At 37.0% G+C, this 24,540-nt stretch overlaps 1 protein-coding gene across 1 annotated transcript in view; it reads left to right on the top strand.

The window, feature by feature from the left end:
- The window catches only part of LOC106873817 (immunomodulatory peroxidase), a 35,298-nt gene extending 19,652 nt beyond the window's left edge, over positions 1 to 15,646 (top strand). The window contains exons 10-14 of the mRNA XM_089338431.1: positions 2,598 to 3,039; positions 3,467 to 3,667; positions 5,396 to 5,556; positions 8,439 to 8,538; positions 14,556 to 15,646. Of these exons, the coding sequence (XP_089194557.1) occupies positions 2,598 to 3,039; positions 3,467 to 3,667; positions 5,396 to 5,556; positions 8,439 to 8,538; positions 14,556 to 14,910 (1,259 nt within the window). The 3' untranslated portion in view covers positions 14,911 to 15,646. The remainder of the gene's footprint in view (positions 1 to 2,597; positions 3,040 to 3,466; positions 3,668 to 5,395; positions 5,557 to 8,438; positions 8,539 to 14,555) is intronic.
- The last annotated feature ends 8,894 nt before the right edge of the window (positions 15,647 to 24,540 follow it).

The raw sequence follows: 24,540 nt of genomic DNA, 5'->3' as shown, positions 1-24,540 counted from the left end.
TACTATCTAGATTTTCCTGATGTATTTTTTCTTTCAATTGCTCTATTTCTATTTCTGATATTTTTTTTGCTTTTAGAATATATCTTCTTATGTTAGCTAGTTTGTTAGGGTTCATTGTTTTATCGAGGTCTATATTTACATTATTTTTCTTCCATGTTTTATATGTATGTGTTGTTGCGTTTTCGTTTTTTGGGTAGAGTACTGCTGTGAAATAGGCGTGTAGGATCGAAATGTGTTCCTCACGTGTCCATTTATGCCGTTTTGGTTTTGTTTGCGGGACATGAGGAACAACGTCCGGCCCTTTATTTTGACGGTCGTCGTTTTCGTAGGGTACCGGTTCGTTTATTTCTGTTGTCAGATTGTTTTGCACGTTCATATCTTCGTATTTTTTTCTTAACAAGCTTACAGTACGTACTTCTCGGTTGTTATTCTTGGGTGAAATAATACCGGTGTTATTTAATATGTTTGTAATTTTTTTGTACATGGTGTTTTGGGGTTCGGAGATGGTCTGATTTTGATGTAACACGTGTGTTTACGATCGCTGTGCGGGTAGTGGAGGTATCAAGTTAAAATACATCATATTATTATTATTATTATTATTATTATCATTATTATTATTCGTATTCAATAACAACTTCTATCTGCATGTACCGGGGACTGCGATGGGTACGAGAATGGTCTCCTCCTTTGTTAACCCAGTCATGGCTACCTAGAAACGACGCTTTATCAAACTTCGGAACCAAATATTTCTCTGCACCTATAAACACTATTTCTTCAGATCTGCTACTACCTACCGAGCCTTCACAAAAGAAGAGCGAGAGCGAGAGAGAGAGAGAGAGAGAGAGAGAGAGAGAGAGAGACATGAAGACAGTCAGACATAAAGACAGAAAAAAGGAAAATGTCCTACATATTTGAAGATTATGGAAATATTTACAAAACATTTCATTTCATTTTCCCTTCAATTTAATTATTTTTCTTTTTTTGCTTAGTTGAAAACGTGGGAAAGACTGAAACCGGTACAAACCTTTACAGAATATATTCCATGATGAAAATCATTTTAAAATTTTCTCTCTTGTCTTATTTTCCTTATATATGTATATATATATATATATATATATATATATATATATATATATATATATATATATATATATAAGCACACACGCATACACACACACACACACACACAGACGCACACACACACACATACACACACACACACACACACAGACGCACACACACATACATACACACACACACACACACACACACACACACACACACACACACACACACACACACACACACACACACACACACACACACACACACACACACACACATATATATATATACACCAGAATAAAAGTAAAGACAAAACCAAATGTTGATATTTCGATATTTTGAATGCATGTAATAGAGGCGGATGGGTTAGGCATGTAAGGTGGAAGTGAAAAAACATAGACAGATAAGGGGAAGCTGGATGAGGGAAAATCAAGTACATAAATAGATAAATACATGATTAAACCGGCAATAAATCTGATTGGCAAAGAGTAGGAGACGAATGAGTAGAGGAAAACGGTTTTTTTTATCACGTGGGGTTACATAACGACTTCCTCATTGCACGCATGTGGCAGTTAAGCAGTTTTTTTTTATTCAATGGTGTTCAGTATGTTTTCGGTTTTTACTTTTGGGATAAGCTTTCATTGTATCAATTATAGTTAGAGAGTATCATTTGTGAGATCTTTGTTAATTTATACTGTACGTCTTTTATATGAGAGAGATGGAAAAAGACAACTTTAATGTCGGAATCATCTCTGATTTAAAGTAATTTTTTTCTGCGCTTAAATCGATAATAATTGTGTAAAAGTCTTGAAATCCAACCCATATCATTAATCTATTCCAATGTAGTAATTTAATGAAGGAAATCATTGATGCCCTGAAAAGTTATTTGGTAGAAGTTATCCATGAAGACGTAGGTAGTTATATATAGAATATTTTGTATTTTTGGTTGTACTCATCTCCTTCAGTCATACAACTAACATACATACCAAGTGTATCATCATAATAATTTCTCCTGAAAATAGTTAAGATTTAGAGAAAATATTTGAATTTCATAGATCATGTTCGTGTTTTAAGAGAAGTACCAGTTAAGATGGCCAAGGCAATAGAATGCCTTCCTTTGAATATTGATTTCGTTCAAACATTACAGAACTTAAATTATACCTTGTTGAATGTTAAGATGCATTTCAGTCGATTGTGACTCAATGAATAATAGTTACTAATATGCTAAATGTGATCAAAGCGGTGACCTGGCAGAATCATTACTGTATGGACAAAATGATTAGTGCATTTTTCCGTCTTTGATTTCCGTCTTTGATTTCAAATGCCACCGAGGTCACGTCGCCTTTCAGGATTGATAAGACAACTACCTGTTGAGCACTGGGGGTCAAATCCACGCAATTGCTGTCCTTGAACCAAAATTTGAAACCCTTATTACGCTAAATTTGAGCCAGTTGCCTTTACAGATATATCTCCTTCCACTGAGGAATTTTTTGTTTAATAAAACCAAAACATACGTTTTCTATATTTTGCAGTTGCGGAACCAATCATGAAAAACCCCTTAGTGATGGCATTATATCATGTTTTTCTCCGTGAACACAATAGACTTGTCGAGACACTTACCCCAGCTTGCGGCAGCACAGGTTGCCGAAATGAAGCAAGGACGTTGTTGATTGCCATGTTCCAGCATATTGTATGTAACGAATATTTACCACTGTTGCTCGGCTCCTCAGCTAGATGTTTGAATACAAGTAATTATACTTACGATAACACAAGTTCGCCTATGGTTTCTAATGCTTTCGCCGTTGCCTACAAATTAGTTGGGGCTTCGATGTTGAGAGATACTGTAACTATCGGTGGAAATTTAAATGTTTCTGTGAAAACTATACTGAACGACTCAACGCAAGTAGACTCAGATCTCGAGATGACGAACATTGTTAATGGAATGCTGACAGACTACAGTCTTAAAATCGGAAGGTAAGTCTATATTCCGTTCGATAACTCTACTTACTGAATTCAAATTCCATCAGAGCAGACAATTCTTTGATAGCACTGGTGTCTGTAAAATAAATACCATTTTGGATGTATGTATCTATATAGGCAAACACGCATATGTATATGCGTTTGTGCGTGTGTGAATTATACAATCGTCATGAAATTACTGGATGAAAATATGGTTTGATCATTGGACAAAAAGTTTGCCTTTTACGTTCTTTCAAAGTAGATTTTATTTGTCATATTTCGGAAGATGAAATATGAAAATAAACTATTGAGATCCAATTAATCGTTATATCCCTCCCAGTATGTGTGGTGTATTACCAATTATACAAATTATTATGCAATTATAATTCCTATAAGTTTATTGCTTCCTTTTTCTGATATCTAATTCTCTTTTTTTTTTCAGAGAAATACCCTGTTCTTTTCGAGACGACTGCCAATACTCCGATATAGTGTCAGTCTTAATCCAAGACACGCGTTATTTTGGAATACCACCGTACTTCGTTTGGCTGGCGCTCACAGTTAATTCAACTGATATGCCTTCAACGATTGATAATTTGCCCTACCAGACACCTGCGAATCTAATAGCCACAGATTCATCTTATCAGTGAGTGAATATTAAAATATTATACTTTTTAATTGGTTGTATACTATTCAAAATATTAGTGAGCCTCTTGCAACTTCATAGTTGTATTACTTTCATATGTGAAAAAAATTTGTTTGCATTTGGTCTGTGTGATTCAGTAGCAATTAGGTAAGTCTACGAATAGAATTAACAAGATTTTGCAGTTAGGAATTTTAGATCATTAGAACATGAGCAATAATTATTTTCCTGAAATCGGAAGCTAATAGATTTGACCTGCGTATTCATTAATCTGAATATGTCACCTGTACGAAAACATGTCGCAAGCAAATACACACAACTATAATTAAGTCAGCCAACCCTACTATAATTAGGTACCATCAATTTCAACTAGAATTCAAACCAATTACGTTGTTTTCCATGAGAAAAAAAAATTTACGTGTATAATACAGTTTCATCTTGCAACGGCGGTCGGGCGACGATTTAGTATCAGTTATATATGTACGACAACAATTCTTGATTAATACATATACCAACAAATGCACTGTAAAGTATAAAATGGCGGTGGTTATTATATTATACTTCACTTTCCTGCTTCATAGAGAGTAATATGCAAGAGTGGGTGACTAACGTAGGCGGAAATTAAGCCCTATTTCATTTATCATACAGCGTATTAATAACCATATAGGACTTAAACTCATTCTCTCTCTCTCTCTCTCTCTCTCTCTCTCTCTCTCTCTCTCTCTCTCTCTCTCTCTCTCTCTAACACTCTCCCTTTATCTATTTCGCTCTGTCTCTCTCTCACACACACACGCGCGGCACAAACAAATATGAGAAAAAAGAGCTTATTAAGGATATCTTAAACAATATAAAATATAAATTCTTGTTTCATTGAAATTATCTCTCCTTCCACAAAGAGTAATTACTTGATGGAAAATCATTAAACGCCAAATTAGAAGGAAATATAATCTCAAGAATCAAGAATGACTCCAAAATTGATATGTCATTAACGAAAGATAATCTGTCTCAAGTCAAGAAGATAGCTGTGAATACATCTTTCTGCATCACAAGTTTTCAACAACATTGCAATTTTTATATAGTACCTTCGGCAGACAAAACACTTAGTCATATTGATAAGAGCACATTTATGGTTAAGGTAACTCGCATAAATAAAACGAAAAGGATTCTTGAGAAAGTACTTATTGTGACCGGTATCATATTTGAATAACGAAAACGAACTAGATTATGTGAAATAGCATACAATATAATTCTAGAATTTATCTTGTCTGTCACATGCAGCTGCAATTGTAATACTCAGTTTCGCAATGTCGATTATTCGAAAGATTGGAACGGTGAGCATTGTAACGATACATAAGTAAACAAATCGTAAATGATGATTCGTCGAGGTTTGAAAAGTTGTAGAAAAAGAGTATTTATTCTCATCAGTCTTCCCTTTATGTCTTTCGGCATCCGTTTTAAATAAAATTCGCTACAATTTCAAAATAATTCTCATAAGATATCATCATATTAAGATTGCATGAATCCTTGTTTCCTTCATGTTGTTTTTCCTTTATTTCATCTCAAATATAATTCACGCATAAACTGTATGTTCTTCCAACTTAATCAAATTAATCATTCACTTGATAAAATCGTAAGATTCAAAACATGGTGTTGTTTGTAACGCAAACATACACGCGCGCGCGTACACGCACATATATGTATAATAACTATGTGTGTGTATGTGTATTACAGAAACCTCTACGACATTGATTTCTTAACTGGGGCTTTATCGGAGAACGTAGTTCCTGGTGCGATGGTTGGACCAACATTAAAAAGATTATTCGAAGATACTTTTAATTCATTGCAAAGAGGTGACAGACTTTATTTTGATAACGCCGGTGTATTCACAGATGGTAAGTTACAAATTATTTATCATTTTTACCTGACTTTCTTTAATTTAATAATGTTACAGCTTTACCACAGTGCACAAATACATAGAAAATGATGATTTATGCATCAATTAAAGAATCAGGATTCAAGTTTTCAGTTTCATCATCTGTATACAATATCAATGATTTCCTTTTCCTCTAACGTTTTAATCCGCCAAATAAATGAAATCTAATTTGGAAAGATCATTATTGTAAGGATGAATCGCGAAAGAATCGACGTCAGTGGAATTTCAACTCAGAACGTAGCGACGGACGAAATGCCGCCAAGCATTTTGTCCGGCGTGCTAACGATTCTTCAAGCTCGCCGCCTTAATAATAATAATGATTTCAAATTTTGGCACAAAGTTAACAAGTTCATGAAGTGGCTAGGTCTATTACATCAACCCCAGAGTTCAACTGGTTCTTATGTTATCGAATTCGAAAGGATGAAAGGCAAAGTCTGCCTGGGCGGAATTCTAATTCAGAACGTAAAGACGGACGAAATGCCACTAAGCATTTTGTCCGGCGCGAATAAACGATTCTGTCAGCTCACTCTCCCCAGATCCGGAGCCATTCTTTCCCTTAGGAGTTCGATGGTAAATTTACTTTACTCCTCCTTACTCTTCGGCCTACAGGCACCTACTTAGAGTAGGCCCACCTGTTTAGGTCTTTCTCGCAATTTTCCTGGAGGTGGGGTGGAGAGTACATTCCTCTCAACCCTTAACTTCTTTTCCAAATTGAAGTTAAAGTATTATCTGAAAAGGACTGTTTGTCTTCTGTCTTTTCAGTCCATCACAGACATCTTTAAAGAGATTTTTCTCCTCTCCCTTCATCCCTGAATTTAATATTAGGGGTCACTGACCCCAAAATTCAAACAGAATTTAAAAAAAAAACAGAAACATGAGCGTTACTTAGGGCACAATATCAAAGCCTTTTCAGTGAGGTAGGTAACTTTATTTAGTTTCAGCAGAAGTTCACAATCATAACCAAACCGATTTCAACAAAATTTAACAAACCTAATGTGAGGTACGACCATTATAAATGGCATAAATGGCAATAATCATAACAACAGCATCGACCATCTACAAGGTAGAGGAGAACGTATTTCAAGACAGTCGATCATAAGAAACCGATCCATGACTGGTTCTTATTTCATCACCCACAAGTGATGAAATTTGAACACAATAGGCAAAGATTGAGTTGTCAGATAAATTCGTTCATTTGTCTTCAATGTTATTTGAGTTAATATGAAAATATCAGTGTTTTATGGTATTTTTTATAGGTGTAGTCTTCTGAACGTTTAGTGTTTCGTGTTTGAAATTTAAATAAATTTTACCTCTTTTCACGTACATAACGATAAAGTACCGAGAGGAGAAAAAATTTATCGATAATCTCTTCTCTTTGCTTTGGTTTCAAAGATGCCAAAAGCATTCGAGACATTGTGTTCAGCTATTGCTGAAAGAACAGAGCGGAAATGGTATTCCTGATTCAAGGAAGGGAAGTTCGATGTCTCCAAGAGGAGATCTGTCCCAATCCGCTAGGAATTGACCCAAAACCTCGAGGGGTGGAAGACACCCGCTTTGAATGTAGGAGCACTCCTCTATGTTTACCAGTTAGCACGCTTAGGAACATGCTGCTCGGGAACAAACATTACTTTTACCGTATTATCACGAGCAATGAAATATGATTTCTTTCTGTCAATATGAAGAAGAGGAAAGGGCGTCCGAGTTCCACAAGAAGGCAACAACTGGAACCAAGTGAAAGTGATGATCTACGTTTGGTGGGACTGGAAAGGGCTGATCCACCACAAAATACTTCACAGTAACTACACAGTCAGTTCAGAACTCAATGCTCAGCATCTACACCTGCTGAAGGCATTGACAAGCCAGTTCGAAGTTGGCAAGGAGTTGTGAACAATGAAGGAGAACACATTATTGACCAATTTGTAAAAATTGCTGATGGAAAATAAGAATTGAAATAAATGGCAATAAATCCAACAATTTATATGGCTACCCAATAGCTTTATAATGCTTTCGAATTTTGGCCGTTGTGCAGAAATTTTGGGAGAGGAGGTTGCTACTAGATTACAACAATCTTTGTACATAGTACTTATTTTTTGTCCCCGAAAAGGTCAAAATTGAAGTCCACCATCACGGAATATGAGCTCAGAATATAAAGACTGACGAAGTAATGCTAAGCATTTTCCCCAGTGTGCTAACATTTCTGAAAGCTCACCGGGTTCCAATAGCTTAAACCACTATTTTTGTTAACATTGTGTTGTATGCGAAGACCACTACAGCAGAATTTGAACTCAGACGGACGAGGTACATGTTTTGTTCTCGGGTGTGCTAAAAGTTCCGAAAGCTCGCCGCTTTCCAATAGCTTAATAAGGAAAAAAGATATCTTTCGTTGAAATTGAGTCGCATGCTACTTATTAGTAATTACAATATGAAGATTATCACCACAGATTCAAAGAATAGGGAGTTGAAGGTGATTGAAGCAATCCCAGAACACACATTCTATTCCTTTTTATTAGCAGATAATTGTTTCAGGTAAGATTTGAATTCAGGATGTACGAGAAAAGATATTGTTGCTGTTGTAATGAATAAGACACAAACATTTTAGAATAATGTATAGATGTTACAGTTGTTTTAATTGTAATTTCAGGAATTAAATTGGGAGAGAGACTGTGATCCGGCAGTAAAATTTGTCTCTAGTTTTTTTCAGGTGTTCTTTCATGTCAAGTGTTTTTGTTTCCTTTTTGTATACATATCATATTTTGTAGTTTTTATTATTATTTTTGTTCTCTGTAGTTTGATGTTCGACCATTTCTGCTAACATTTATTTTACTCTTTTTCGTATTCCAGACCAACTAAATGTGATCAGAAATGTGACTATGGCTCAACTATTGTGTCGTAACGTAGAGGGTTTAACTGAAGTAAAAGAAAATGCTTTTGTACATAATTCGTGAGTATTCATTTCACCATTGTAAATAATAATAATGATAATTTATTCTTTTATCAGCCACAAGGGCTTACATAAAATATCGTAAAAGGACATAACATGACAATAAAAAGGGTTTTTAAATCGTGTCAACAGAGAAATAATGAAGATAAACAATTGAAACTCCGAAAAGGGGGAGGTGATTTAAAGATTGCTCGTGGAAAAAACACAAACCCATTCTTTTTTATTTTTCACAGGTGCATGCTCAAGATAGGTCCTTTCACACTAACCATTTTTCCAACATTCACCCACCTTTCCGCAAACTTACTGGAAGGCAACACTTCCCTCTCCATCCTCACTTACCTTTTCAAGGGAATCTTGAAAAAGTTGATGACGGCTTGGCCAAAGAGGAAACTGTCTGTCTTCAGTCCTTTCAAGCGTGTCCATCGCACAACCTTTTTCGCTACAGCCACCAGACAAATGTAAATTGCCTGTCTCTCCCGGCTGAAGTAGGGCTGTGAGGCAAACCTCAATATGGATTCAGTTGTTAGCCGGAGCTGTCGTACACGTGACAGTAGATGTTCGACATAAACCTACAGGTCAGCAATGCTCGGGCACTGGACGAGTGCGTGGAGAACAATTTCTTCGCTCTGCGCGCAGCTAGGGTAGGTTCGGCTGACAGCACTTCCGTGCCTGTAAAGTTCATCTCGTACAGGCAGCGCCTTCCAGCTTCACTGCCAGGCCAGGGATTTCTGAAGATTATCCATAGGCTCCGACCCTAAATTCCTCCGGAACAGGCTAGTAAACTGATCACGGTCGACACCCAGAGTCTCCACGAGAACGTCGTCGTACTTACCCTCCACTAACCCTCTATATAATGCTAGAGTAGAACTACCACTGACTGCATTGACCAACTGGCAGAGGGCTGTGTACGCCCTCACAGCACTCGAGGTGCCAAGCATCTCACCTCAGTCTGCGCTTAATCAAGGATTGCAGATCAGTCAAACAGACGAGCTGTGGAAGAAGCAGTCTAAGGAACGGCGACTACACTTGCTCTCCGTCAAGCAAACGCTGGAGGTGCCACGGCCTGAGCGCATGCATCATGTGCATCAGTAACCATAGCATGCCCAAGCCTCCATTCAGCGGCTGTTGACAGCAGATGGAACAGTTAACCAGCGGAAAGTAGAAGTGTAAGCGCACCAGCTTCGTCAACCAACAAACGGGGCAAGGGACGACGGTCAAGCGTTAGTAGATGACGGATGCGATGTACACATTCGCCACCTCAGATCGGCATTTCAGGGACAGTTTCCTCTCGGTCCATATCTGGGTGAGATTGGCCACCATGCTCATCATCTCGAGCCAGGTTTTCCTCACCTAGAAGTCCAGACCGAACCAGCCACCGAACAATTTAACCCGTCCGTGTATCCAGAGCCCGACGACGCTGTTGGAGGGCATGGATATGCATTTACAGGTGCCGAGCTGCAAACCAACTGATTTTTTTTGCCTTAATTTTTGCTCCTGTCACCACTTCATATTCTTTTAGTGTGGTGCCTGTCAGGTCTATATGCGTGTGGCTCGACACTATGACGGTGACATCGTCGACATAAGCAGACACAGCTCTCTCATATCCTAGATCACGCGTGACGCTCCTCAATGACTCCAGCTTCAGCAGCAGTGACTCAAGAGTCAGTACACACTAAAGAGACGAAAGTGGGCACCCATGATGGACCGAGCACAAGATGCTGAAAGGTTCTAACAGTAACCATTCACCCGAACTACCGAGCAGATGCCGCTGTACACAGCAGTTATCTAACCGCGGAAAACTGAACCGAAACCGGCCGTAGTGAAAGCAGTCACCAAATATTGGTGGCCGACCTATCGAAAGTTTTAAATTGGTCTAAGCTGATCAGTGCCCCACCCATGCCGTCTTCGTTATCCAGCCTCTCTATGATGTAGCGCACGAGGTGGAGGTTACTGTGGATGATCCTGCTTGGTATTGCGCATATTTGCGCATTGCCAATCAGCTTCTTCGGAACAAGTGCTTTGCTAACACATTGACTAAAATCTTCAACTCTGCATTGAGCAGAATGATGGGCCTGACATTCTCGATAACGTCCCCATTGTTTGGGTCCTTTTCCAGAAGTGCCACTAACCCTCATATCGTAGATCACGTGTGACGCTCCGCAACGTCTCCACCTTGCGCAGCAGTGCCTCAAGTGTCAGTACGTACAAAACAGACGAGAGTGGGTATCCTTGGCGGACCGAGCGCAAGATGCTAAAAAATTCTGACAGGTGGCCTTTCACCCGAACGATCGAGCAGATGTCACTGTACAAAGCAGCGATCCAACCATAGGAAACTGGACCGAAACCGGCCGCCGTGAGAACAGCCGCTAAATATTGGTGGCCGACCCTACCGAAAGCTTGGCTAACACGTTGGCCAAATTCTTCAACTCTGTATTGAGCAAATTGATGGGCCTTAAATTCTCTATAACGTCCTCCTTGTTTGTGTCCTTTCCCAACATTGCTACTTCCCCTTGACAGACAAAAGTAGGAATCTTCCCATTCTGTTGCCAGTTGCGGTAGATATCTCCTATGAAGCCTCCACATAAATCTGGTATAGAACAATAAAAAGCGTAAGGCAAGCCATCCAAACGCGGTGACCTGCCTCTCGTGCAACACTTCATAACAGCCCATACTTCCGCGGCTGTTATCGGCCTTTCGCAACACTCCGCCTCGCTCACCGAGAGTCGCGGCAGGCCGTCTAGGCAGACAACGAAGTCTGCCCTGCTATCTGTCCTACCGCTTGTCCCAAACAGTCGAGTACAGTGTCGCTGGAAAACCGCATACATCTGCTTCGGTTCAAGCATCAAGTGACCATTTTGGTTCACCAAAGACTGAATGGTGGCTTAGTTGCCAAGTTTGCATCCGCCACTCGGACCCATCAAGCGGCTTTCTTTCCCTCCACGTACTCTAAGAGTACGTACCTTAGCTCTGGCAACACAACCTTCGTGTTTTGCGTCGAAGTATTAGTCGAGGGCCAATCTTGCCGCCAGCATGTCGGTTGCAATACCTTTTCTGAGTGCCTTGTCTAGCTTTCTAACAAAGTCTGCCTCTATTCTATTTATTTCTGTTGCTAAGGCCTTACTAAACCTAATAGATTATACTTTAATTGACCTTTTGAGAGCAAATCACCAGTTGTTGTTGACAATTTCCCCCCCGTCAACGCCCGCTTAACTAATATGCTAATCCGGTCTCTATAAACTTGGCATGCCGGGAGTGACGCATGTAGCTTCCTGTAACCGGGGGCCTAGTCCATGAACCCTACTTAAGTTGACCATATAGATCACAAATTTGTGATCTGTGTAGCCATGTGGAAGTGTGGACAACCTGTACTAATTCGCTGGCCTACAGAAAACAATCTAGATACGATTTAGATGACCAAATGCGGTTTGTCCAAGTCCACATTGGCACACAGGTTATCTAGTCGGTCACTGTCAGACAGTTAATAACGTCTGAGCAGGTTTGTGAGGCTTTTGCTCCCACCTCTCCTATCAGATAGCCCCACACAATCCAAACGTCCATCTAAGACAGGGTTCCAATCCCCTACTAACACTAATGTTCGAGACGTACCTAGGAAAGATTCCAAATGCCTGAAATAATCCGGTGGCCCTGCTCATGTCAGAGCATAACCAGCCACCAGTCTGCAGGGGTCCCCCGTCACTGCTGCTCACATACAGGACCACCAATACTCAAAACAATACGTCCAGGAATTTTGAAGAATTTGAAACAGAAACGGAAAAAATGGCTCGTATAGCACCCCACCCCCAATGGGCTTTGGATCACAAAAGTCAGCTCCACAGAAGAGCAGCTGGCTTGCAAAGTAATTTAAATAACAAAAAAATGAGGTATAAAACCTTTTAAACAAGTGAAATTCTTACAAACGTACGGAGCTCCAATACACAAGTTCACCTACGGCGACAACAATAATAATAATAATAATCAGTTTAATCTCTTTCTTTCACTCACCCACTCACATTTATATTCTGTGTCTAAATTTATGTATGAGTTTTTTTTAATTAGACGACTATGTATTATTCAACCACTACAGTACAATAGATTCAACAGAATGTAGGATATCTACATATGTAAGAATGCATTGATTGATTGATTGAGAGTGGAATATGTGTATGTATATATATATATATATATATATATATATATATATATATATATTCATGTTCTCGTGTATATTTCATGTATTAATTCTCACTTGTACAAAAGAAAGATTCGATTTTGTTGCAGTACAACTCTTCTTCGAGTAGTTGTAGGAAAATTGTGATTGAAAAGCAAACTTCGATTCGTAGTTCCGGTGTTCCACATGAATGGTGCTTACATCTAGTTGAAAATGACAAAGGGCATTTCAACATTAAAATGTTTGTGACTTGGGTGACACTATTGTAGTTTGATCATGTAATGCTGGTCCCTTCTTCTTGTGGGATAGCACGTTAACCTAAAGTTATTCCAACCATGATCACCTCGCCTTAATTTCAACAATACAATGCACTGTAGTATGCCGTCCAATGTATCATCTTTTAAAAGACACCAGAGTGTAATTTAAAGAAGACTTCTTCGAATGTTCTAGCAAATCGAATAATCACATATAGATTCCTTCATTGGTTCTATGTTCTGGTGGATGTCATAATCTCTTTTGGCGCCAGGTGGATTTTATCGAACGATGATTCTTATGGGGTGTTGGACACCGTTATTATTTTTATGGCTATTGTGTTGCCTATAGTGGTGCCACTTAATAATGATTCAAAGTGTAATTCATTGTGTCATTTACCCAAAACATGGGCCACTTCTACAACCAGGTCACCCAGGATCCATATTAATGCATTTTAACTGACGCTACTCATAGATCGAAATCCCCATGTATTCTGTTTATAATGGCAATGGTATTAACATAAGTATTTAGCACTGAAGGTTTGAATTTTTAAAATACGTTAATGAACTACATTAAAATTATAAACATTTTAACGTTAAAATTATTGTTGCTTTAGTGAACTAGTAGAAATTTTATAGATACTGATATCAGTTTAACCTCTCCGCAGAGTATGAGCCGGTGCAATTGTCACCCACCACACCTATTGAAAAAAAGTATTTTCTAGTATCTGATAGAATAGTGTGGAACAGTTTAAAAATCTTATGTTTTGTACAGGTTTCAGTGAATACTTTTTGAAGTGTTTGATATGTGAGTTTGCTATTGGAATGTGATTACATATAAACGGTATGTTGTAGCCGGTATTTGGGATATTGATGCTGTTAATTAGTTTGGTTCGTGTTTTACAGTTTGTCGTATGATTTATGTGATGAACAACGACTTTTCAGCTGCTTTATGTTGTATACGGCTTTAGGTTGTTATATCTGATTGACAATTTCCTGTAATTTGGTTTATATTATGTTCTGCAATATTTTTTGCCTTATTTATACTACTGATATTTTCTATATATGTGGCTTTTGTATTTACCTGCATTGCCTGAAACGAACAATTCTTTTATATTCCATAAAGGCGGCGAACTGACAGAAACGTTAGCGCGCCGGGCGAAATGCTTAGCGGTATTTCGTCTGTCTTTACGGTCTGAGTTCAAATTCCGCCGAGGTCGGCTTTGCCTTTCATCTTTTCGGGGTCGATAAATTAAATACCAGTTACATACTGGGGTAGACCTAATCGACTGGCCCCCTCCCCAAACATTTCGGGCTGGTGCCTAGAATAGAAAAGAAGAAACAATAAAATAAAAGAATTTCCGTATATTCCAGTTTCTGGAATGAACAGAGTTGTTGTATCGTCCAGTGATAGATTTGTTGTGTCATGACTGAACATCTTTTTATGTAATTTCAGATCAGCATCTTGCTGCTGTTGTTGTTATTATTGATGGTTTTAATATTTGGATTTCGTAAATTTTATTTCTTCTCCTTTGTTGCTGTTTGTTTTCGTTTTCCCTTATGATGTATATCTATTTCTCTTCTCTTTATCTTTCAAGGCCGCTGGTCCAGTGTTCTTCTTTTCCAGATATAGATTTTTGCAGATACTGTAATTCTTCAACGGGATGGACCGCTTTTGTAACTGTTCCAAACCCTTGTTTTCAATTTCAATTAAAGTACCGTTTTTGTCAGTCAACCAATCCAGTTGCATGCCCTTGCCTAGGAAGTCCATTTGAAATAACACCCTGTCCGTCTGCTATTGTGGACTCGGTTATGTATCTGCAGTCTCGTGTACTCGAATCGATAATGGCTAATGACACGCAATCCAAAGACTATCATGCCATACGTGATGAAACAAATATGATCAAAAGAATGTTGGAACTGTACGAGGAACACTTCACGAAAAGTATATGAGAAAGTGAAGAGGAGCAGTGACAGAAATAGCAGAATAACAACAGTAGTAGTGTCGACAGTACAAGAGTAAAAGAAATAGAAGTAGTTATTGTATACAAACTGTATATAATGTTGATTTGTAGAATATTGAATAGAGATTAAAAAAATAGACAAAAACACGCACACGCACGCACACACATACGTAAATGTATGTTTGAAAATTATATGAGTGTAACTGGTGGTATGTATGTGCGTATGTGTGTTTATATTCATACTTGTGACACGTATGTAATAAACGTAATTATTACATGTATAGACAAACACAAACACATAGATGTATGCATATCTTATACGCACAAATCTATAGAAATACAGCCATAACTATCTGTAATTCATATACTTACGAATAAATATTTTATATATATACATACAGAAGAATATATATATATATATATATATATATATATATATATATATATATATATATATATATATATATGTGTGTGTGTGTGTGTGTGTGTGTGTGTGTGTGTGTGTGTGTGTGTGTGTGTGCATATATACACATATGTCTGTATATGAATATATATATATATGTATGTATGTATGCACATGTACATATATATGTAAATTCACAAATATATACATGTGTAAGCTCCTTTACTTAATAGAATATTTGAATTTGTAGTACCACTTAAGAATAAAAAATTTTGTCATCGTATTTAAGTTACATGAGAATAAAACTTCGAATTGCTATATATTTGCTTGTCTTCTTGTTTTCCTTTCTTTGCTGTTTCTACGCAAGGGCAAAACAATTTAAAAGAAAAAAATTGGTGTTTTGCTTGAAGAAAAATATCCGTACATATCTCCATGACATTAACTTGGTAACCACATTGACTGGCGTAGTTGATGCTCATTATAAAGTAAATACTGCATGTATATATATATATATATATATATATATATATATATAATTTAGAGAAGAACCACCATTATACAATTCAGACAATGAAAAACCTCAATGACACCATCCCGAAAAAATACACTATAAAAATACTAATCTAAGAATTCAATAAAGCATAAAAAGTAAATAGCAGTAAGTTGACTACGCGCGTTTCGTGGCTATATTAAGACAGATAAAATCAATTCAATTCAAAAATAAATCGATCCAAATTTAATTCTATTTAAAAAATATAGTCACTCGGCAGGTCTAGAATAAAAATTAAAAAATCAATGTATGTATCTTACCACATAATAATTAATTGAAAATAGAAATATAGAAAAATGCGTGTTAATACAGTAACTAAGTGAAAACATTTAATAATATTACTTAAAATTAAAAGCATAATTTATCTTATCGTATAATTGCTGTGAACTAATAATAATCATCCATTAAGAAAAGAAATAAAAATAGAAAAATTCATGTTAAAACAATAAATAAATGAGAACATTTAACAATATTAATTAAAAATAAGAGCATGAATTATCGACGAATTTTTGTGAATTAAAATTGTAAACGTAATGTGTAGAACTTAGCATTTATAAGAAATATATAAGTTGACAATATGGTGTCACTTAAAGTAGAGAGAGGTACGTATTTCAGTTAATACAATGACAAAATGTATTTCAGAATAAGAAAAATTGACCTGTAGTATACCATTTACTGGAAAATTTTAAAGTCTGGATATTTTTATAGTCTAAATAATTTAAAACTAAAATACGTAATGGTGGCCACTGGTATAAATTGTTATTTTTTAATAATAATTTTTACCCCCCAAATTTTATTAAATCCTACAAAGATCCAGCAAATCTCTTGAAATTTGATGGACTTAAACTACAGTCTGTGTACGATCATTACCTTTGCATAAAAGTTATGTTCTTTTCAAAATATGCCCCAAATGGCATACGTTGCGCAAACACTTGCATACGTCGCGCAAAGAATTGCATACGTGGCGCAAAACAGTAAAATTGTCAGTTACTTGAACACATTTCTCTTTTTGGGGATTTCCCCGATTTCTGCTGTGGTTGCTGCCTTAAGTTCACCAATCGTTTCAATTTTTTCTACTTGGGTGGCACTGGTGTCCATTGATAAATTGTACGGTATCTCTAAATTGTACGGTATCGGGCGAGCGATTTGAATTTGTTGCAGTAATGGGTTGTGTATGTGACACCGTTAAACAGTCGGATGAACTACTGTAGCTTAAAAGCATTTAAAATATATACATTAAGTATTTGACATTGATCAGATTTACATTATAGAGCTGATTCCAACAAAAGATTTCGCATATACGTGTGTGTATATTTATATATGCATATATTAAGTGAAGGCGCGTCGCTTAGTTGTTAGGTTATTCGGCTCACGATTACAAAGGTCAATAGTTCTGTTCATGGCGTCGCATTGTGTCCTCGAGCAAGAAACTTTAATCCTCGTTGATCCAGTTCTCTTACCTGGTAAAAATGATTAGTACCTATGTTTGAAAGGGCCATTCTTGTCACATTCTGTGTCAACCTGAATTTGGTCGTTCATCGGGAACCTTGGCCATCGCAAGCGATAGAGTACCGGTTCATATCTACGTATTTGTAAATTTGTTTACACAACGTATCTCTGCCGACATATTATTTATTAGTACGATGGTCAATCGTGTTAACTCATTAAAAATTACACAAGACATGTATACGAAGTATTAGATAAAGTATTTAAATATATCAAATAACATTATTTTGTTTCAAGAAATAACCTTTCGAAAATCATGGCATCCACATACACACACACACACACACACATACTCACACACTTGTATACACCTGCAAACATATATAAACATATGAATATGTTCATACACACACACACACACACACACACACATATATATATATATATATATATATATATATATATATATATATATTCCCATTATGAATATATACGTATGTGTGTATACATACATACATATATACATACATACATACATACATATATATATATATACACAAACACAGGCACACTCTCACACACAAGTGTGTATATATATATATATATATATATATGTGTGTGTGTGTGTGTGTGTGTGTGTGTGTGTGTGTGTGTGTGTGTGTGTGTGTGTATTTTATCAACGTTAGGGCGTCGTTCTCCTTTTCAATGACTTACAGACACAGTGTTTCGTTATACTCTCATAATCTTCAAAGTATTGGGTCATCCCGTGAATAATGCGGTTTTTTTCTAGTGCATGAACTAAAAATTCGGATGAGGACGGGATAAATTATCTACATCAACCTGCTATAAAAGCGGGTAGCAATTTTGCTTTATACTTATTCTTACTGCGAATTTTGAAGAGTGCAGTTCGAATTTAACAATTATTTTTTCAAAGCTATTATGGAAGTGACAGAGGAGTATATTCGACATATTTTGCTTTGAGTTGAATAAAAGCAACAACGCAACTGAAAGTCCGAGGAATATTAATGCTGTATATGGGGATCGGATAATAAGCGCACGCCGATGTCAACAGTGGTTCCAGAAATTCCTAGCCAGAAACTACAGACTAGAAGATCAGTAGAGCTCGATGAGAATGTCTTGCAAACCTTAGTGTTGCAAAATCCTATCGCAACTTTTGAGGAACTAGCAGATATGCTTGAATTTGGTCATTCAACCATTCATCGGCACCAGCTCCGGAAGACATACGAACATCTTTTACCAAGACGAAATGTGTTCTTCCATCAGGCCACTTACAGTGAGGTTGACATTCCAAAGGCTGGAGTAGTTTAAATGGAAAACGATGCCCCGCCAACCATATTCGCTGGATACTATCCCATCTGAATATCATTTATTCCGCAGTCTTCAATAGCATTTGGACGGGAAAAATATGAATTCTGTAGACGACGTCAGAACAATACTGGAGTATATTTCGTCAAGGACATGTTAACTTTTGAAGAGGTTGCTTTGCAAGTCTACCAGATGGCTGGAAGAGCATTGTAGAAAATGAAAGAGAGTGTATGTTAGATTAAAAAAGAACTTTGTTTATCTTAATTTTGAAAAATAAAAGATGTATAAAAAACCGCATTATTTATGGGATGTCCGAATATATTAAGCGTTTTTTTTTAGCCAGTATCGTCTACTACTGTGTTAGCAATACACTTATATTACTTGTTAAAGTCATCTCTACAGATGTTCTGTAGAAATAGAGCCAGCATTGATTTTGTCACGATGTTTCATATCCGAAACATCAGGCATAAGCAAACAAACAAACAATGCGATCATAGATGAAAAAATGGGTGACGGGCTTATATGCCATATTTCGGGAGTTTTTGTTCCTTCACAGTATTGACTTATGAAAATGTTTACTATACTTTGTAGCATATTATGGTTACATAACCAAAGGCCGTCTGCTTACAAGTCGTTAAAATCTATTGTGTAATGACTTACTTATTATGTTTCAAGATATTCTTTTCTACTCTTGGCACAAAGCCCGAAATTTTGGGGGAGGGGGCCATTCGAATAGATCGACCCCAGTATTCAACTAGTACTTAATTTATCGACCCTGAAAGGATGGTAGGCAAAGTCGACCTTGGTGGAATTTGAACTCAGAACGTAAAGACAGATGAAATACCGCTAAGCATTTCGAGCGGCTTGCTAATATTTCTGCCAGCTTGTCGCTGTTATGTTTCAAGATAGCGACAGTCACTCTAGAAGATCATAATGGTATTGTTTAGATTGGTGAGTAGCTGGTGTGATGTTTTTGTTACACTTTTTAAACAAAGTGAATAAGAACGTTATTTGGTTATTTATTTCTTACTCATATTAACAAGGTTAGACTATGCAAAGGTGAATGTACAATTAATACATACATACACGCACGCACACACACACACACACACACACACACACACACACACACACACACACATATATATATATATATATATATATATATATATATATGTATATATATATATATATCCTCTCTGTGTGTTTGTGTGTGTGTGTATGTGTTTCCTCTTGTGCACTGCCAAACCGCTGGATGAAACTATCAAATTTTTCATGAAGGCTTTTCATTACTTGGGGGAAGGTCGTAGGGTGGTAAAATTCTAGCCCTTGCCCATAGAGGGGACTATAGCCACCCTCCATACGACCCTTCCGATTTTCTTTTTCGCAACGGTATAGTAGTTTCACTTATATTCCTTCACTTTTCTTAAAACTATAGTTTCACTTTTATGACTCTTACGTCTAACTACCTTACACTTCGCTTCCAGAGGTAAAGATACAAAAACCCTTTCGACCTCTAGCTACGTGCAAGTCATCATTTAGGAAACAATTTTCAATTGAGTGACTTATATTCAACACTACATTAATTTCAACTACATATTCAAACTGCCTCAATACTGTATTTCCTTTTCCCTCTTTCTTCCTATTTGAACTTTACAAACTCTATAATTCCTGTACGAACACTCAAAACACTTTATTTTTACTACGCAATAAACATTGTACGATATCTTTCAAGTTATACGATAAACATTATAAATTTTAAAGTTCAATATTCCCGTGACATAGTTTAGAGATATCGACATGAGTTATTCAGATGACTGTTCGTGGAATAACCTAATAAAAGTAGCTAGAGTGCACTCGATATGTCATATTTAAATCCGATGTGGCTATTTCTATTTGGATACTGGTTCTAGCTCAGATTCGAAACTGAATCTACATTTTCGCCCTAACCATACGGCCTATTGTTCTGTGAAGGAGCAAAGCAGATTTACGTGTTCCCCACCTCACTGTTAATCTTTTCTATTCCAGGGACAGTTAAAACAGATAATGAGTGACCTATATTTAATTATCCATTGTTAGAGTGGTCGACCTCTTTTTCTACCTGCCAAGCACAGTATCTACAAAATTCACTGTGTGTGTGTGTGTGTGTGTGTGTGTGTTTGTGTGTGTGTGTGTGTGTGTGTTTGTGTGTGTGCGCCCGCGTGTGCGCCTGCGTGTGCACCCGCGTGTGCGCCCGCGTGTGCGCCCGCGTGTGCGCCCGCGTGTGCGCCCGCGTGTGCGCGTTGTGTTTCCTCTATGCACGGCCAAACCGCTGGATCAATCTGTAAAAATTTGGCATGAAGGTTTTTCATTACTCGGGGAAGGTTCTAGGTGGGTTAAATTTTGGCATTTGCTCATAGGGGACTGAAGCCCTACCTATAAGACCCTTTGCTTCTCGCATTGGCAATAATTTGTACCCCAATTAAAGGACACACTAAAAACATTCTATATTTAGAAGTTCTACAAAATTAAACTGATTGATTGATTTTAGGGCTTGCTCTAATAACTCCCGTCATCTGAGACAATTTTTCTGAAAATATATTTTTTTTATTAAAATAAATATATTTATTAAATTTAACATTCTTTAAACTTCCGAGCAATGCCGGGTGCTTAGGCTAGTTGATTATAAAATATACATTTATCAAATATACACGTATAGCGAAATAATAATATAGATTTAATCAAAAGATTAAATGTGGTACTTAAAATGTTTGAGGCACCAGAATTTGGTAGGGTAAAAAACCAAAAACAAAATCAAGAGATTTGGTGAATAAAATTTTGAAGATAAGCAACAAGAATTCAATAGGTTATAGCAGTACGTGCGTTTCGTACATGCTCCATTTATTCATGTAGTGAGAACACCACAGAATGTACAATGAAAATGTACTCCTCAGCTGCATAATGGAATTTCATTTTAGAAAGACATTTTGAAGATGTTTGCAAAAAACAAGAGTAAGAGAAGAAAACATACCATCTCGACTATGCTGCTGTTCAACAGATTAGTGAATCAAACAAGAATATAAAATCTAATTGGAGGGATAGTAGTAATTTCAAATATAGAGGAAGGTAGATTTAGTACATATAGCTAAATATAGAATTATGAAATTAACTTGCAAAAATTTTGAATATATCGAATACAATTTCATTATTTTAGACTTCACATCTTGCATATGTTTCGTGTGTCTTCCTTTCCATATCTATTGTTGGCGACCTAAACGATTCTGATCACATATAAAATGCGAATTCCATCAATTTGTATATATTTTGATATGTCTTCGACGAGGAAGATTTTGCGTAAGCTATAAAATTCCCTTCTTAATATTGCCACCAAGTGACGTGCCTACACTCACGCATACACAGATATATGTGCGCACACGTACGTTCGCACACGCACGTTCGCACACGCACGTTCGCACACACAGAGAAATACACACACACATGCGCACACACAAACATACGTACATATTCATAGGTATGTTTAGCTACAGACATCAGTATTGAGATAATGAAATCGAACGAAATATTTGAAAAAAAATTACAAAAACACTAGGATAAATGAAATACATCAGACGAAAACTAAGATGGGAATCTATGAAATATGTATCCCCATCACAATATGGTGCCCCCGAAACATTCATATTAACATAAAATACCAACACAGAAATGTTGCAGCAAGGGTAAAATTTATTTTATAGAAGCGACAGTTACTATGGCGTATATATTTTCCCGCTGGACGAGACGCAGGTCTGACGCAGGACTACTTCTTTTTGACGGCTAAGTGTACTGTAGCTACGTGAAATGGGGTGTTTTGCAGGAGAACACAACGGTCACCATGATCGTACAATGATGAGGTCAATGCCCTAAACCTAAGACTAGAGGTGTCGACACAAACACGCGCATCACACATAGGCATACACACGACACTCTAACCACTGAGTCACACGCCTTCACACACACACACATATATATATGTATATATCTATACTCTATATAAAACATAGATGTGTGTGTAATCGCTTTTCACGTGAAATCGACTTCACCAAACGCTTCCATACTTGTAATGCATGAATAATTTGACCTCGGATAAATCTTAGGCTCTTCATTTGATTTTTTTAATTAAAAATAAATAATATTGCTTTATATTTAAGATTATATTTAAGATTCACTTCTTTAAAAATGTTCCTCAATGTCAACTTCCGGTATTGACGTAACAACCGCAAAAAGCTTCACTTTCTATTTTGTGTGTTCGTGTGTATGAGAGAGAGAGAGAGTAAATACTACATACACACCGCTCTCTCACTCTGTCTCACACACATACACACGCACACACACACACCTTGACTCACTCACACTCTGTCTCTTACAAACACACACATACATAAATGTATACAAACATATTTACAAAGACACACGTGTCTATGCGCGCGCGTGCGTGTTTGTAAAAGACAGAGTGTGAGTGAGTCAAGGGCTGTGTTGTCATATGCATACATCCGAAGATGTATGTATATTTATGCATGTACGTATACATGACAACAAACCTCTCTCTCTCACTCACACTCTGTCTCTTACAAACACACACATACATATTTACAAAGACACACGTGTGTATGCGTGCGCGCGTGCGTGCGTACGTGGGGGGGGGGCTCCACGATCGCCATTTATTTCAATTACTCTTCTGAGGATATTCACGTAAATCATTTTTTTTCATTTAATCATCATCATCATCATCATCATCGTTTAACGTCCGCTTTCCATGCTAGCATCGGTTGGACGATTTGACTGAGGACTGGTGAAACCGGATGGCAACACCAGGCTCCAATCTAATTTGGCAGAGTTTCTACAGCTGGATGCCCTTCCTAACGCCAACCACTCAGAGAGTGTAGTGGGTGCTTTTACGTGTCACCCGCACGAAGGCCAGTCAGGAGGTACTGGCAACGGCCACGCTCGAAATGGTGTATTTTATGTGCCACCCGCACAAGAGCCAGTCCAGGGGCACTGGCAACGATCCCCATTTTAATTTTCGTAAAAGTTTCCAAGTACCAATGAGGCTTTTTGGCACATCTTCAATTTTCCCCATTCATGAGAGGCGCCCAGCCATCATTCATCTGAGAGTCCATCTACAGAATGTCCTCAAATTTCTATACAGCATATTTTGCCCTTTTTTCTTCAAGTATATAAGCAAGAATTTCATTCCCGAGCAACGCCGGGTGCCTCTGCTAGTATATATATATAAAACACACACACACACACACACACACACACACACACACACACACACACACATATATATATATATATATATATATATATATATATATATATATCTAATGTTATTTAATTCAGTTGGGGAACTATTGTCCTTGACTTCAAATATGGGAATTTAGATTAAAGTATTTTATTTCTGTATTTGAATATAATTGTGTGTGGAAACGTCTGTACGACAGTTTTTCTATTTTCTTCCTTTTCTCTTTCATATATTTGTAAATACACATACCACACATGATTTTGTACCCTATAACCCGATGCAGTCTTTATAGAGTTTATATTATGCAGCAAAATATGAATTAAAATTACGAATAACATGAATAATCAACCGTTGTAAAACCAGTCTTTCTCATTTTTTTTTCAGTAAAGCAATGAGAAAAAGTTTATTATCTTTCGTTTTTAGAAATTAGGAAATGATTACCGACAATGTTGACAAAAACAAACGAGAAAGGGTTATAAAAAGAGAGGAAGGAGAAACGGGTAGTAGTAGTAATAGTAGTAGTAGTAGTTCTTGTTGTTTTTGTTGTTGTTGTTTCATTATGTTAGAGCGTAAATGAAGACAACAATTAAAAAGTTGCACACTTTTGTTT

The sequence above is a fragment of the Octopus bimaculoides genome, chromosome 20 (assembly GCF_046866305.1).
Source record: "Octopus bimaculoides isolate indiv1 chromosome 20, ASM4686630v1, whole genome shotgun sequence".
Taxonomy (NCBI): domain Eukaryota; kingdom Metazoa; phylum Mollusca; class Cephalopoda; order Octopoda; family Octopodidae; genus Octopus; species Octopus bimaculoides.
This window is presented reverse-complemented; position numbering and strand designations above follow the sequence as displayed.